Source organism: Paramisgurnus dabryanus, chromosome 1 (genome assembly GCF_030506205.2).
Source record: "Paramisgurnus dabryanus chromosome 1, PD_genome_1.1, whole genome shotgun sequence".
Lineage (NCBI taxonomy): Eukaryota > Metazoa > Chordata > Actinopteri > Cypriniformes > Cobitidae > Paramisgurnus > Paramisgurnus dabryanus.
Window position 1 is genome coordinate 43965906 of NC_133337.1, and position 14637 is coordinate 43980542.

The following is a 14637-nucleotide window of genomic DNA, read 5'->3' on the forward strand; positions in this document are numbered from 1 at the left end:
ATAGCTCACCCAAAAATGAAACTAATGTCATTAATGACTCACCCTCATGTCGTTCCAAACTCATAAGACATCATCCGTTCATCTTCAGAACACAGTTTAAGATGTTTTATATTTAGTTCGAGAGCTTCATTGAAAATCTATGTGCGGTATACTGTCCATGTCCAGAAAGGTTATAAAAACATCATCAAAGTAGTCCTTGTGACATCAGTGGGTCAGTTAGAATGTGTTGAAGCATCGAAAATACATTTTGGTCCAAAAATATCAACTTTATTCAGCATTTTCTTCTCTTCCACGTCTGTTGTGAAGCGGAAGTGCGAGACTAAAGTTACATGACTGCAGTGACGCGGATGACGTGTGATGATGTTTGCAAAGTTTTTTTTTCAAACTTACAGCGTGCGTCTCCCTCAGACTGTAAATGAAGCCCGGGCGCACAAAAAAAAAGCTGGGGCGCACCAGATAACACGTCGGCCGCATCTTACATCAAGACAATGCTCAATAAAGTCGTAACTTTTTTATTTTTGGATGTTTTTTTTTTTGATGCTTCAACACATTCTAACTGACCCAATGATGTCACATGGACTACTTTGATGATGTTTTTATTACCTTTCTGGACAGTATACCGTTCGTACGTAGATTTTCAATGAAGGGTCAACAAGCTCTCGGACTAAATATAAAACATCTTAAACTGTGTTTTGAAGATGAACGGAGGTCTTAAGAGTTTAATGACATCATTTTTATATTTTGGTGAACTATCCCTTAAATCTATCTATCCGTGTATCTGTGTGCCTATTTGTCAAACTATCCACCTGTCTATCTGCCTATACAACTATCTTTATAATTGTTTATCGCATCCGTGTATGTTTATTTATTTAATACGGTAGGCGAAATACTGGATGACTTCCCCAGATGACTTGAAAATCTCTGAAAAGTATTTCTTGTATAGCTCTGGGATGGCAACTTGAGGAAAACTGTAATGTGATGTTTACCTTTTGTAAAGTCTCCAGATCATGTTATTAAAACATCTGAAAGCATATTAATTGGTACCACCATGTCTGTCACGAGGTGAAATGTTATTTAATCTGTTATTTTTCTTTGACATTTGAAACCATTCTTGTGTAGTGCAACACTGACAAAGGCAAACAAAATAGTTTTCGCTTTTGAAAAAAAAAAAACTACTTTGCATGTTTTTTTGCAAAATAACAGTGTGATATATATGCTTAAACAATATATACTTCTTACATGTGCCTCAAATCCATACATACAGTAGTGTGAAGTAAATCTAGTCACACAGCATGCAAGTTCAAGTCCAACGCAAAACTTATTGCAACTTTGCAAGAAGTTCATCCAAAACCACCAACACCAGACACGTGTGACACCGATGTTTTGAAAACACACTATTATAAGTGTTGCAAGTTGATTATAAAGTTGAGTAAGACTCATAGGGGAGGCCATTGTTTATGAAGTTTCGCTGTCCTGGTTTTGGGATTTGGGGTGTTGAGGGACCAACAGCTTGTGCCCCCACAGTGCCATGGTCATTTTTACTCCTCCCTAATTTCCCAGTTGTTTTGTTTCCCTTATTCATTGTTTATTATCCATCTTTTAATGAAACACACTCCCTGAAGAGACAAAGCAGTCGAATAGGGAATGATAAATTTACAGTAAGCCAGACCATAACTTGTGTATCAGGAATTGAGGGCCACAGGGATCTAACTTAACCATTTCACTTTCATTTTGACTTTCCTCAAGCTGGTGAACTGGGCACTGTGGCATGTAACATGGGCATACACCAAACACACTTTATCATTCATTAACAAAATACACAAGTGCCTTTGTGGTGCTCCTGTAGCTTAGTTTGTAGTATACTCAAGTAGGAAAGCATTTGTTGATCCACTTAAAGAAGTCCAACAGAGCCTCTTTAAGCTCATACAGTGTATTAGTGTGGCTAGCTTGTAAAAAATCTTTTTTTACACACTGTCTAGTATTTATTCTCTTAACAAGAGGACGTACTGGCTGTCTGTATTATTGGTTTGGTAAAGCCAGGTTGTATTAGAAATTAACTTATTTTAATGTGACATACAAATTTGTTTGTCATTCATACCCTCTATAAAAAGAAAGGAAATAAAAGAGAAATAAATCTTCGTCATAGTTAAAAGTAGCAGAAAAGGAGTGGCAAATTATTCACTGTAACAGCCCCGTGTACATAGGCAAAGCTGCTGTACTACAGTGATGGACATTTACAGAGCGAGCCAGGTTGTGTATGCCATAAAACTCAAAATGGAGAGAGTCAACCAGTAAAAGAGACGAGTCTAACAGTTGGCATTTTCCCCAGCGGTCCTTCGCCTAAATCTTGTCTGTTGAATACCGGTTTTGTTTGGAGAACTATTTCTCCAAGCCTATTCAAACAGTGCGCCTGTAAATGGCACCAAACTCTATTCTGTTAGATTCTGCCCTAAACGTCTAATTCCCCCTACCAAAATAACCCTGGAAAATAACAGTCGGGCCGTCGAGTGCAAACCCAAAGGGAACATCTACTGCTTTGAAAGCCCATAACCGTAATTATAGCAGATATGAATATCTTTGATCCAGGCTTGAGAGGTGGGCCGGCAGGACGGATACCACGAGGGGGATCTTTCTGCTACTTCACTCATTTCGTAATAGGACTGAAGGTGAGAGCAAATTGAATCTCGTCACGGACACATAAGCAGGAATCTTGAAAGACGGCAGTAACTGAATACAGAAGGTCCAAAGTGGTGGCTTTGTTGTGCATAAAGGAGAGAATTTGCCATGTTATCAGGTACGGCCCGAGCTCGGATGAATGCGGGCCTTTGTTTGCTCACTGAAGTCTATAAAGGGAAACTTTGTGTTCTGTTCTACCTCTTGGTTTTTTGTAGGGGGTGCGGTGCCCAAGCCACCTGTGCTAGGACCCACAACAGATGCATCATGGGTAAATATCTACGTCTGTGCTTTCAATGCAAGCTGGCAGCTGACTCCCTTTTCGTGAACTTTAAATAATTGATCAAGAAATGTAATAGTTAACATTGAGCTCAAGTTCATTGTGTTAAAAGTTTTTTGCACTTAAAAATTAAAACTTTACACACGTGACATCACTCCAAATCCATTTTTAGTTTAAATACATCTAGTCTTTCAACTAAGATATGCAAAAAGACATGATTGAGCGATTTCTTCAAAACAAAGGGAGCGTCTCAAAAGTGCACTACTGCAAAACAACTGTTAATAACTTATTTGTTGTTATGGGGAATCGTTTGGGAGCTAAGACCCCATCGCCGCCAATTCCATCAGCATTTACCCTCTGTCTCGAAGAGGGGCGAGGAAAGTGAGGCGAACAATGCTCTGACCTTGTCTATGTGTCGTCATGACGACGGGCACGGCCCATAGTTTGTAGGGGAGCGGGTGAAAACAGGAGCCCTGCTGAGGAGAGCAGTTAACAGCCTTTAAAAGTAAAAGGAGAAACATCCCTCACGGCATCCAAAACTCATTCACCACCAATGTCACCGGCAACATACCGTGTGTGTAATTACAGCCACAGTGATTTCTGACTTCCTCTGACATTTCAGGCTTCCAGTCTCTGTCAAATATCTGTTCCCAGGTCAGTGTTCGGAGACACGACAGAATCTGACATGGAAACTTTCATATTGATGAAAAACCAGGCTGCATTATATATATATATATATATATTGGTTTTATTTCATTTTCACAGAATATTTGGGGGATAATTGCAAAAATGTCAATGTGGTGTAACTAGTATTTTTTTTAAAAGAAAATATAAATATATTCATAAAAAATGTGGAATAAAATATAATCATCTAGTTTAGTGTAATATGCTTTTTTACATATATTTTTACATCATTTGTCAAAGATTATTTAGAAAACAGAGCTGTTTTTATGTCAGGACAAATATTACAAAACGCATTAAATTTAGAAATGACTAATAAAATGATATTTTAAAATTATTATTTTTATAATGATTGTGCGTACATGCCATCAAGGTGGATAAAATATTTAATATTTCTTATTCTTTGCCCAAATTGGCACCATTTATTATTTTCAGATCCATTCAGTCTTAACTTCAATAAAATGGTGCAAATGTAATTTTATATTGCATAAAATTAACATAAATACACTGTGCATTAAAATAATATTTTTTTATTGAATTTCTCATCTTGTCAATCCGTTTCTGTCACTGACCCATGTACAGTATCTGCAAAAGTTGCAAGACAATAACAGCTTATAAGGGTCTAGTTTACATTTTAAAAAACAATTGTTTATGTCTATTCTGTCCAAGATAACATGCAGTACAAAATAATAAAGCTTAAGATAATAATCGTTTATGCTCCACAATGAGCTTATGTGATTATAAGAGAGTTATGACTCTGTCACGGGTGTTCATCTGTATATTATCTTTAGGTTTAGCGGAGGGATACTCTGATAAACCTTGCCAAATGTAACGATTTTAACATATACGCATCTATGCTTTAAAAAAACCTTGTGTGACATCTGGGTGGAATGCTATAGTCTTGATGAACTCTTCAAAGCAAGTCACTGTAGACAGGTGAGGTGCTGAGTTGCCTCATTGATATGTATCATGAATGTATAATGACACACAGGTAAGGACAGGTGACTGTAAGGTGCGGTCTCTTGAGTTTGTGTTTACGTATGTATGAGAGACTTTGTGCTTGCATTTGCTAAATGCAAATGCGTTGCACAAATCTGTATTCTTCTGTATGGTTGCACATATGCGTTAAACATTTCTTAAAGGATAATTCTGGCATTTAACACTTTGAGTCTCATTTCTGTTTTTTTTCCGTTTTGAGGAAAAACATATATAAGTCGCACTGGACTATTTGTCGCATTCATTTAGAAAATGTTTTCACAACATCCAAGCCGAAGAACAGACATTTAATCTGGAAAGGCAAGTTATTTAACTAAACAATAGCACAGAACAGCAGGCTAAATAGGTGTCCGTACATGTTAACGTAACATTAACAGTTATTTACACGATACACAAAAGTATACAGAACATACCTGGGAGGTTGAATATGCAAAATTAACACGACAAGCTAAATCAAGTTCACCAACCTCCAAAAGTCATTTCGCATCACTGAAATCATTGAATTACAGAAATACAGGAGCAGCATAGAGTGGACTCTCGCAGCTCTTGGTTCATATAAAATAATTTTGACATATAAGTCGCACCTGACTAAAAGTTCCAGGACCCGCCAAACTATGAAAAAAGTGTGACTTATAGTCCAGAAAAAATATAATGTAATGTTTCAAATAATCCAAAAAGTGTCATGACATTTGTAAAGTAAATTTTTATTTTTACGCAAGGGTCGTGTGACGCAATTTTCGGTGTACTGTACGCACACCGCCAGATTTTTGAAACAATGCGCATGCGCCAAACGTCTGTGTACATGTACGAGTTAAATAAGCTATAATTTGCAAGGCTGTGCGTTCGACTATGCATAAAAATGGACTATACGAACTTTAGCCAAAAGCTGCATTCAAAATGATGATTTTTAATATAGTACATAAATTATTTTAAAAATTGTATTAAATATAACATATTCCTTTGAGATGAAAAACGAATAGGAAAGACAGACACATTAAAGCTAATTTACACGTATGCTGCTGATCAATACATAAATGTGCAGAACTTTTAAAGCGTAACTAAACCCCTGGTCAGAGGCTGACTCCACCCACTGGCAATATTTGAAAAATGCAAGAAAAGTGGGCAGATCCCTACGAAGATAGAGGGGACGAACTAAGCTTGTACCAAGTGTGTGGTGAGATCGTAACAAGGGCGTGGTGATCTTGAACCTGCTTACGTCACGAGTCATTTTTTGGACCCAACATCCAATGGGAAAATTCAACTGCAGTAGCCACCGTTCAACCTGAAGAGGGCAGCACTCAGACGTTTTTACACCATATATTGCAGTATTGAAACACTTTATATCCAAATGTCAAAAAAAATACTAAAATCAATAAACAGCACTAATAAAACATAATCCTTACAGATCATTAACTAAAAAAAGTTGGTTTGGGGTTTAGTTACTCTTTAAATACAACTTTGTTCCAGCTTTTGATACATCACGGCAACAAATGAAATTAAGCTGTAGTTTGATGTATTTGGCTAATGAAAAAACAATTTTGAAACCATAAGCTATTTTTTCATCTAACCAAAGTCTGGATTAAGTGTACCCATCAGATTTATCTTTGAAACTGCTGGTGCACAAACGCTGGCATGATCCTAAAGCCGTCAGATGGCTGGAGGTTCAGAAGTGCAGGTGGTTGGTGTCTAAGCCATCTAAAGCCCCTCATGATGAGCTCATCCTCTTAAGGTTAACCCCTCCCTTAGCATTGCCAGTCCAGAGGGAGAATCAACACAACTAAACCAAAAACAAGTCTCACTCTACCTGCAGCCATATGGCACCTTAGACACAAACAGATAAAATGGGCTTTGTTTGGTCTGCAAATTTGGATAATTACTTATGATCAAGTTGAGGGGAGGCCAAGTTTCTGTATGTGTTTGTGCTTGAAGGTGCAATAGTTTCTTGCTTAACAATTCTTTGGGTGTCTGGCTGTTCATGTTGAGTTCTTAAAATGTATGAAGAGTTTGTTTTCAAAACGCAATTCCAAAACAATGAGTTACCGCCAAAATCAGTATTGTATCTGGTCAGTATTAAAAAGTACATTCTTAATTTTACGCAAAGTCCAATATCCGCCGTATTATTCTGTCATCTTTTCTCGCTTTTTTCCTAAAACGCAATAAACGCCACTCCTCCTTTTCTGCAGAATGCAATAAATCCGCTCAACAAATCCTTTCTATTCCACGCACTGGAAACAACAATGGCAGCGCATTGAATACACTGAATCCTAGTTTTCCTCATCTTGTACTTCGTGATCAACAAACAAACAAAAACAAAATAATACTTTGATGGCATTGCTAGAAGAGCACCACCTGATGAATAATAGCGGTATTGCGGAAAGACGTAAATACTCGTCATTGGCAGGGAAGCGTTTTCTCTTAATTGACGAGCTAACTTGTCAATGGCGGGGAAAGAGTTAAATATGGCACAATATGTCTGTTTGGAGGAGAAGACAGAAAAGGTTTGTTCAACGTCGTGTGGCGTCACAAGAACTGACAAGGCATGACATCAAAATACCGCAAGAGCGATTCTGAAGTCAACTGATTTGTATGCTTTCGAGTCAGTCTCGCTGTATTTCGATGTCATCCACAGACACATCTATCGACTTGGTTTTTAAAATGACTGATCGCGAGACAACAACATCACATTTTAGTCACATTACATCAAAACACAGTCATTTCAAAGTTTTTTGTTGACGTTTAGTAAATACGCTAAAGTTTTGTGCAAATCTGTACTGAAAACACAGCTAATGAAATCCCACCCTGCCCTAAACCTATCATTATTCATTTGAAATGTGCACCGCAAGATTTCTTCTGGATGTACATAAAAACCAGGGCAGCACAATCCATTGAAATGATCACAATATTGCACAATAGCTTGCGATAACTTAAGATTTTAATCTTTAAACTTGAAAAGCACACATAGTCTCCTAACGTTCCTCCTAGTTGACCTCAAAACATGGAATGCCAATAAATACAGGATCAATTTGGGTAGATTGGGACACGTTTTGACATTGAGATTAAATTACATAATGACATAAATGCATCATAAATCTCATTCTGGAAGAGGTTCTGCAATAAACTGCAGCTTGTATGTAAATGTTTGCATACAAAAGACCTGCATGAGCGTGAATGTGTGCATTTTAGAGTGTGTTCACGTGTTTTTTATTATTTAACCAAATTATATGTTGGTACTGGAAGTCTTGTTCTGTTTTTCCTATTCATGATGACTGTACAAACATAATACACATCATCTAAACCTTTCTCTATTTGCCACTAATCCCATCACCGCTTGCATAACCAGTTTGCATTGTCAAGTGCTCGATTGTAAACACGAACACATCAGCTGACCTTCCATCTATTCAATAATACACTGTATCTAACTAAAAAATAGCCACAGAAGTCCACAGTCTCGAGCTTTATTATCATCAAAACGTTTGTTATATTGCAGATACTGTAAACTATATTGTGTGGGGTACATACAGTACCAACAAACATGTGATTTTGATTGACAAAACGTTTTTATGTTGACAAAATTGTGTGAAAAACAACTCTTTGTCTCTTTTTCAAAACGTACTGAGCAAATATGACGTTGTACATAAAAATTAAAATATGTTGCACTACTCTGAACAGTGCTGTTATATTGCTATGTAGCAAACATCATATAAACATAAAAGACATATAGTCATGAATGTAGTTTTTATGAAATAATCAATAGATGACACATTAAAATTAAACAATCATAATGATGGTTAGCTGTGGCAAAAGCAGATAGTTAAACAAAGTGATGTCACACTATGTCGAGCTCTCAGAGCGCTGTTTAATTGTCCTTGTGACCTAAACCCTTGAGACAGACCAGATGACCTCACTCTCAACTTCATTTAACTAAAACAGGACCCTAATGCCTAGGTTAGCATCTGGACATTACAGTCAATGAGAACCCTAGAGACACTTGAACTAGCCTGTGATCGTGCACATTTTTCCATCAACAAGATCCATAGGTGGAATTTGGGGGCGGGCAGGGTGGCACTGCCCCCCCAGACCAGAGTCAATTAGGATTTTGTCTAATCTATTAATGAAGCAGAAATACGAGAATTCATATTCTATTTGTCTAATCTTAATATTTTTATGGGTAGACTGAGTAACTTAATACTACAATTTTTTTTTTTTCATTTAAACCATATTTACATGCAGAACTCTTGTTTGCCCCCCAAGCACAAACGCGGAACGTCACCTAACGTAACAAGACTTAAAACTTTTTCAAACAAGGTTCTAAAATTAGACATGGAGATGAATGGACCATTGAAAGAGCAACGGATGGCGAGACATACTGTATATAATCATACATTATGTATAGTTTGTTTGTATCATGCACCAGTGTCGCATAGCCAGACCTTATGCTATGTTTCAGACAACTTGGATTTAGGATTTTTTTCCTCCTAAGAATGGGAAAAACATCTGGATTAAGTAACATTAAACTAGTGCTGGGAAAAGATTAATCGTGATTAATCACATTCAAAATAAAAGTGATTTTTTTGCATAATATATGAGTGTGTGCTGTGGGTAATTATTATGTATTTATAAATACACACACATTCACATATGTATTTAAGAAACATTTACATGTGTATATATATATATTTATGTATATTTTTTAGATATTCTATATTATATATAAATAAATAAAAATATATATAAATTAAAAAATCTGAAATGACTATATGTATGTGTGTGTGGTTAAAAAGATACATAATAATTACACTCAGTACACACACACATTATGCAAAAAATCACTTTTATTTTGAATGCGATTAATCGCGATTAATCTTTTTCCAGCACTACATTAAACGTATTTTGTAACATCAAAAAGCCCCGTTCCAGACTTTATTTCTAAGATGAGCTGGGAAATATCCTAAATCCGAGTTTTCTGTCAAGGGCATGGACAATTTGAAACAAACAAACATCAAAATAAACCAATTAATGTCTCTACAAACAGTTATACAGAAAACATGAGAAAATTCTGCATGTACAGAGTTTATGTACATTCAACAGTGATAAGAAATCATAAAACCAAGATCCATAAAACATTGGTGCATAAAGCCAACCAATCAGATTGAGCTTGACAGATCAAGCAAGTGCTTTCACACAGTACATGGACTTGCAGTTTGAAACAGGAACTACAGTCGTACACCTGATCTGTTTAATTGCCATCCCAATTCATATAATTAAAAGTATAGGATGTAATGAATAAATAAATATTAATATAAAATATATAATTACAGTAAAAAAGACATGCTAACAAGTGACAGCTTCAGTATTCCTCTCTGAATAATGTAAGGACTGGACTTAAAGTGGTGCTCTACCGATAGCTGATTTAAAGAGGTTGTACCCCAGAACCGAATCAATAGCCTGACCATCAGACCGAGAAGAGCAGAGATCCACCAAATTGATGTGAGTACCACAAACACACCCCTTAGACTGAGTAGACAAAATGTACTAAATACAGATTGAATACCGGAACACACGCTCAACCCAGTGCTGGGCCACTGTATTGTTAACATATACAATGTACTTTGTGTACATCTCACACAAATAACACACACACACACAAACAATGCATAATACACTGGCTTTTCATACCTGATGATCCACTTTGTGAGCTATTATTGTGGCGCCTTCCTCCAGTTCTGCATCGCTCAGTGGGCGAACCCGCAGGGCCACCTTTAAAGTAAAAAAGCCCAAAAACTTTTAAACAACAGATCAAAATTCATCCATTTGTCATAAAAAACTAAAATATAATGTCCGTGGTTCATGTGATGCACTACACATGGTTATTCTACAAGGATACCAGCGTGAACTTGAGGAAAACTAACTTTATAAAACGACCCGTTCTGGTTCTTCATTCTGATTGGTTGAAACACGTTCTAAGCTGTAATAAAATAACCCGGTAAACCCACGGTTCAGACCGCATTACATAAGTATCACTACGCCACTGTTGCTACATGATTTATGAAAATAAACATAACAGTCTTTAATCATATTTTTTATTTGTCTACAATTGCACAATTAATGGTGATATCCAGATAAATGTCAATAAATATTGTTGAGTCATCTCTTCAATAAAGAGAAAACGCTCCCTGAGGAGTTTCTACTTCAAATACATATTTCCGCTATCCACTGGGTGGCGATCTTATCCAACTTAAACACTGACGCATTCACTCAACACTAAAAACACCGTGTAAGTTTTGATCAGGCTCTGAATCTGATCTCTTACAAAATTTCTTCACAAAAATTGAATTATTTGAGAGGTGATTAGAGAACAAATGAAGGTAGGATGGAACTTTTTAAAGCGGAGTGTCTGTTCTTTCATTTGATATATTTTATGTTTATGTAAAGAAGATATTTTTTCTGAAAGCCATTAAACTAAAACTGGGTGGCAACTTAAAAAAAATGCTGACGGGGAAAGAGTTAAAGTTAAGCATGCTTCGACGCATATTTGATCATCAATTCAACAGTTGCATGATATAAATGTTAATGTATAAATTAGATGAATGTTGATTTATGAAAATACACACTACAGCCTTTAATCATATTTTCATTGTGTCTTTGCTGCGTCTGTGTTGCAGCCACACTTGATTCTGAGGAACTACTTTGTTTGGCGGAAGAGTAATACTTGTACTAATATAATTACCACTTATTTGTGTTTTATTTTATGAAATCCTGCAATGCATATGAAGTAGGGATGTGCATCGATGCATCGCGCTCCCATTAAAAAGACCTGTCTGAAATCGATTCTGAATCGTAAGGCTCCGATTCAGTGTTTCATGCACAGCTTGTGCATGTATTACGGCTCCGTGATCAGTAGGAAGTCCTTATCAATCTAAAATCACTACAAGTTTGACTCGTTTATAACGTGCATTTAAAAAAGCAACACTCGTCAAACACAATCATTTAAAATATTCTTTATTATCATGAAAATACCTGAAACAATCTGAAGAACAGCGATATAAATATTCCTTTAGACATTTCCTGGAATAGTGTTTGGTATACTACTTCTTCTGTGGCACAAATGGTGTTTCTAAGCGAGAGCGCCCCCTGGCTTTTGGATGTGCCTGCATTTCACCGTAATTCATTCAAATTCATTCATTGAGAAAATGCGCATTTGCCCGATTAATTGTCACAACCCTAATATGAAGTAACCGTTTTATAAAAGCAATAAGCCCCGCAAAGCAGTGGGGTAACAGTGCATTTTATAACAGCTAAGGAGGTTTTAAGCACTCCTCTTCGCGTCGTACCTAACAACGCCCCTTAGCTGTTATAAAATGCACTGGTAACCCACTGCTTTGCGGGGCTTATTGCTTTATTATACATCCACTAAAAATCTTATTTGTTTAAAGTCATAACAAAAATGTGACTCATAATCTAATTAAAGCATTACACACTCAGTCAATATTAAAGATATCAAGGTAATATTTACACAAAATGTTATTTAAATTATATACAAAACACTAAATGACAAAAAGAAATGACTTCACGAATGGTAAAAGGTCACAAATAGTTTTTGTAGGAAAACATTTCAGGGTTTTTCTCAATTTAAGAATTTACTGGACCTTAACAATTTACAGTTTCGATGCAGTTTAACGGTACATTCACACGGAAGGCTCGTCTGAAGCGTGGCCAACAGCCAATCACAGTGGCCGCTACACATTCTCCGGTCTTCCATAAATGTAATTGGCTAGCTCTGCCTAAGTTTTTGCATAAGGCGATCTGATTGCCTGACGCACGCGTTGCCGCTTGAAAAGTTGAGAAATGTTCAACTTCTGCCGCGAGCAACAGCTCTGACACGGCGCTGATGGATCCACAATTCAGTTCGGCAACACATGACGTCACCCATTAAAAGTGAATGGGAAGCGTTAACGCTTACGTCCCGTGTGAATGCACCAGAAAATTTCAAAGGGCTCTAAACGATCCCAAACGAGGCATAAGGGTCTAATCTAGCAAAACAATTGACATTTTCAGCAAGAAAAAACTGCTCTTTTAAACCACAACTTCTCGTTTTGCTCTAGCCGTAATGCAATTTTAAACTGCATTGAAACTGTTAACTGTTGAGGTCCAATAAAGTCTATTTAACTGAGAAAAGTCATGTAATGTTTTCCTCAAAAAACTTATTCCTTTAAAAATAGAGCAATAGGGGATAGTATTAGGCAAAAATCATCTACTTTAATCACTCATGCAACGGCAACAGATTTTAACATCAGTCCACGATCATGCAATGATGCAGCTTTAAAATCTTAGTAGATTTAATAATGTAGTCTCATTATTGCAGCTAAATACTATTCCTACTGGCATGACAATAAACTGCTTGAATATATTGAGGCATTTTATAGATATATACTAATATACAACAACAGTTCCTCTGTTGCTTATAGCCAATACTCTTATTATTATAAAGTTACCCCAAAATAGACGTATTTACCTAAAAAAAAAAATGTGTCAGAGGTTTAGAATTAACAATAGTAGTAACCTATAATCATATAAAAACTGACGTAGGAAAAGTACATCACTGTACCCCATGTAAATGATCTAAAACACTGGATGACGTCTTACAGTGGAAAAAGAGAAAGGGAAGTCAGACTGCTCCTGTGAATTATTAAGATGGGGGGCAAAAGATCACTAGAAAACCGGTATTAAGATCCCAGAGTCTAAATTTAGGGCAGACTGTCAGACTTAAATCTGTCCTGTGGGTTTAAATAGACAGACTGCACCCATCAATAGCAAAGAGTAAACATAACTATTATGATAAATACAAGCAACAAACAAAAGATGCATAGGTCATATAATACAGTTGCCTACTTATAATGTCACTGTACATACACCGTATAGTACATTATAATATGATATTCTGTACTATAAACTATAGTGAATTGATAAACTGTAGTAAATACTTCAATATTTACTATGGTACAGTTCAAAAACACTACAGCATCTACACATATTATTATAGGTAATTTTACTATAGTAAATAATAAAGTATACATTAAAAAACAAAAGTGAATGCAGATTTAATACTGAAATGAACAATATTTCCCTTTACTTACAGTCAGCTGCTGATCTTTTGATTCTCCAGTGTCCTTCATCGTAACGCTTCGCTCGGTTATTTGTCAACTAAAACACGCGCGTTACATTAGACATGCACAACCTACGCCACACTATCATGATACACTCGCGTGCCCGGTACAGCGTGACGCATCCACGCTAAATTCACCTGCGCTTTGATAAAACAACACTGGACGATAAACGCGTCTCCAGACTCCTAAAAGCCCGTGAAGCGCATCAGGTTCATGTCTGAGAAGGATGTGAGCGTAAAGCTACATGCGTGCGTGCGCGTGTGTTGTGTTTCTGATGTCCCTAGAGATCAGACGGCAGCAGTAAAGCGCGCGATGAGACGCATTTGAGGCTTCGACTGCAGGTGGGCAGAGAATCAGAGAATGTGGGCTTTTAGCGGCACCTGTTGTTCAGGTGTGATACTGCAGCATATATAACAGCCGTTGAGCTATATTGTAATAATATATTTTGGTTACACGAATAAGATAAAAAAAAAGTACGTTTCATTAGTTAACATTATGTAAGACTTTACAATAAGTTTCATTAGTAAACATTATTTAACTACATTAGTTAACATGAAATAATAATGAACTGCACTTATACAGCATTTATTAATCTTTGTTAATGTTAATTTCAACAATTACTAATACTTTATTAAAATCTTGTTAACGTTAGTTAATGCACTGTGAACTAACATGAACAAACAATTAAAAGCTTTATTTCTATTAACTAACATTAACAAAGATTAATAAATAATGTAACAAATGTATTGATCATGGTTTGTCCATGATAGTTAATACATTAACTAATGTTAACTATGTATATATGTTCAAATCCCAGATTAACCCTCAAAATTAATTTCAGAA

At 36.3% G+C, this 14637-nt stretch overlaps 1 protein-coding gene across 1 annotated transcript in view; it reads right to left on the minus strand.

Moving 5' to 3' along the window:
• The window catches only part of kif19 (kinesin family member 19), a 57788-nt gene extending 43696 nt beyond the window's left edge, over positions 1 to 14092 (minus strand). The window contains exons 1-2 of the mRNA XM_065262839.2: positions 13765 to 14092; positions 10307 to 10387 (exon numbers count right to left, since the gene is read on the minus strand). Coding sequence (XP_065118911.2) covers positions 10307 to 10387; positions 13765 to 13803 — 120 coding nt within the window. The 5' untranslated portion in view covers positions 13804 to 14092. The remainder of the gene's footprint in view (positions 1 to 10306; positions 10388 to 13764) is intronic.
• Positions 14093 to 14637: the final 545 nt, after the last annotated feature.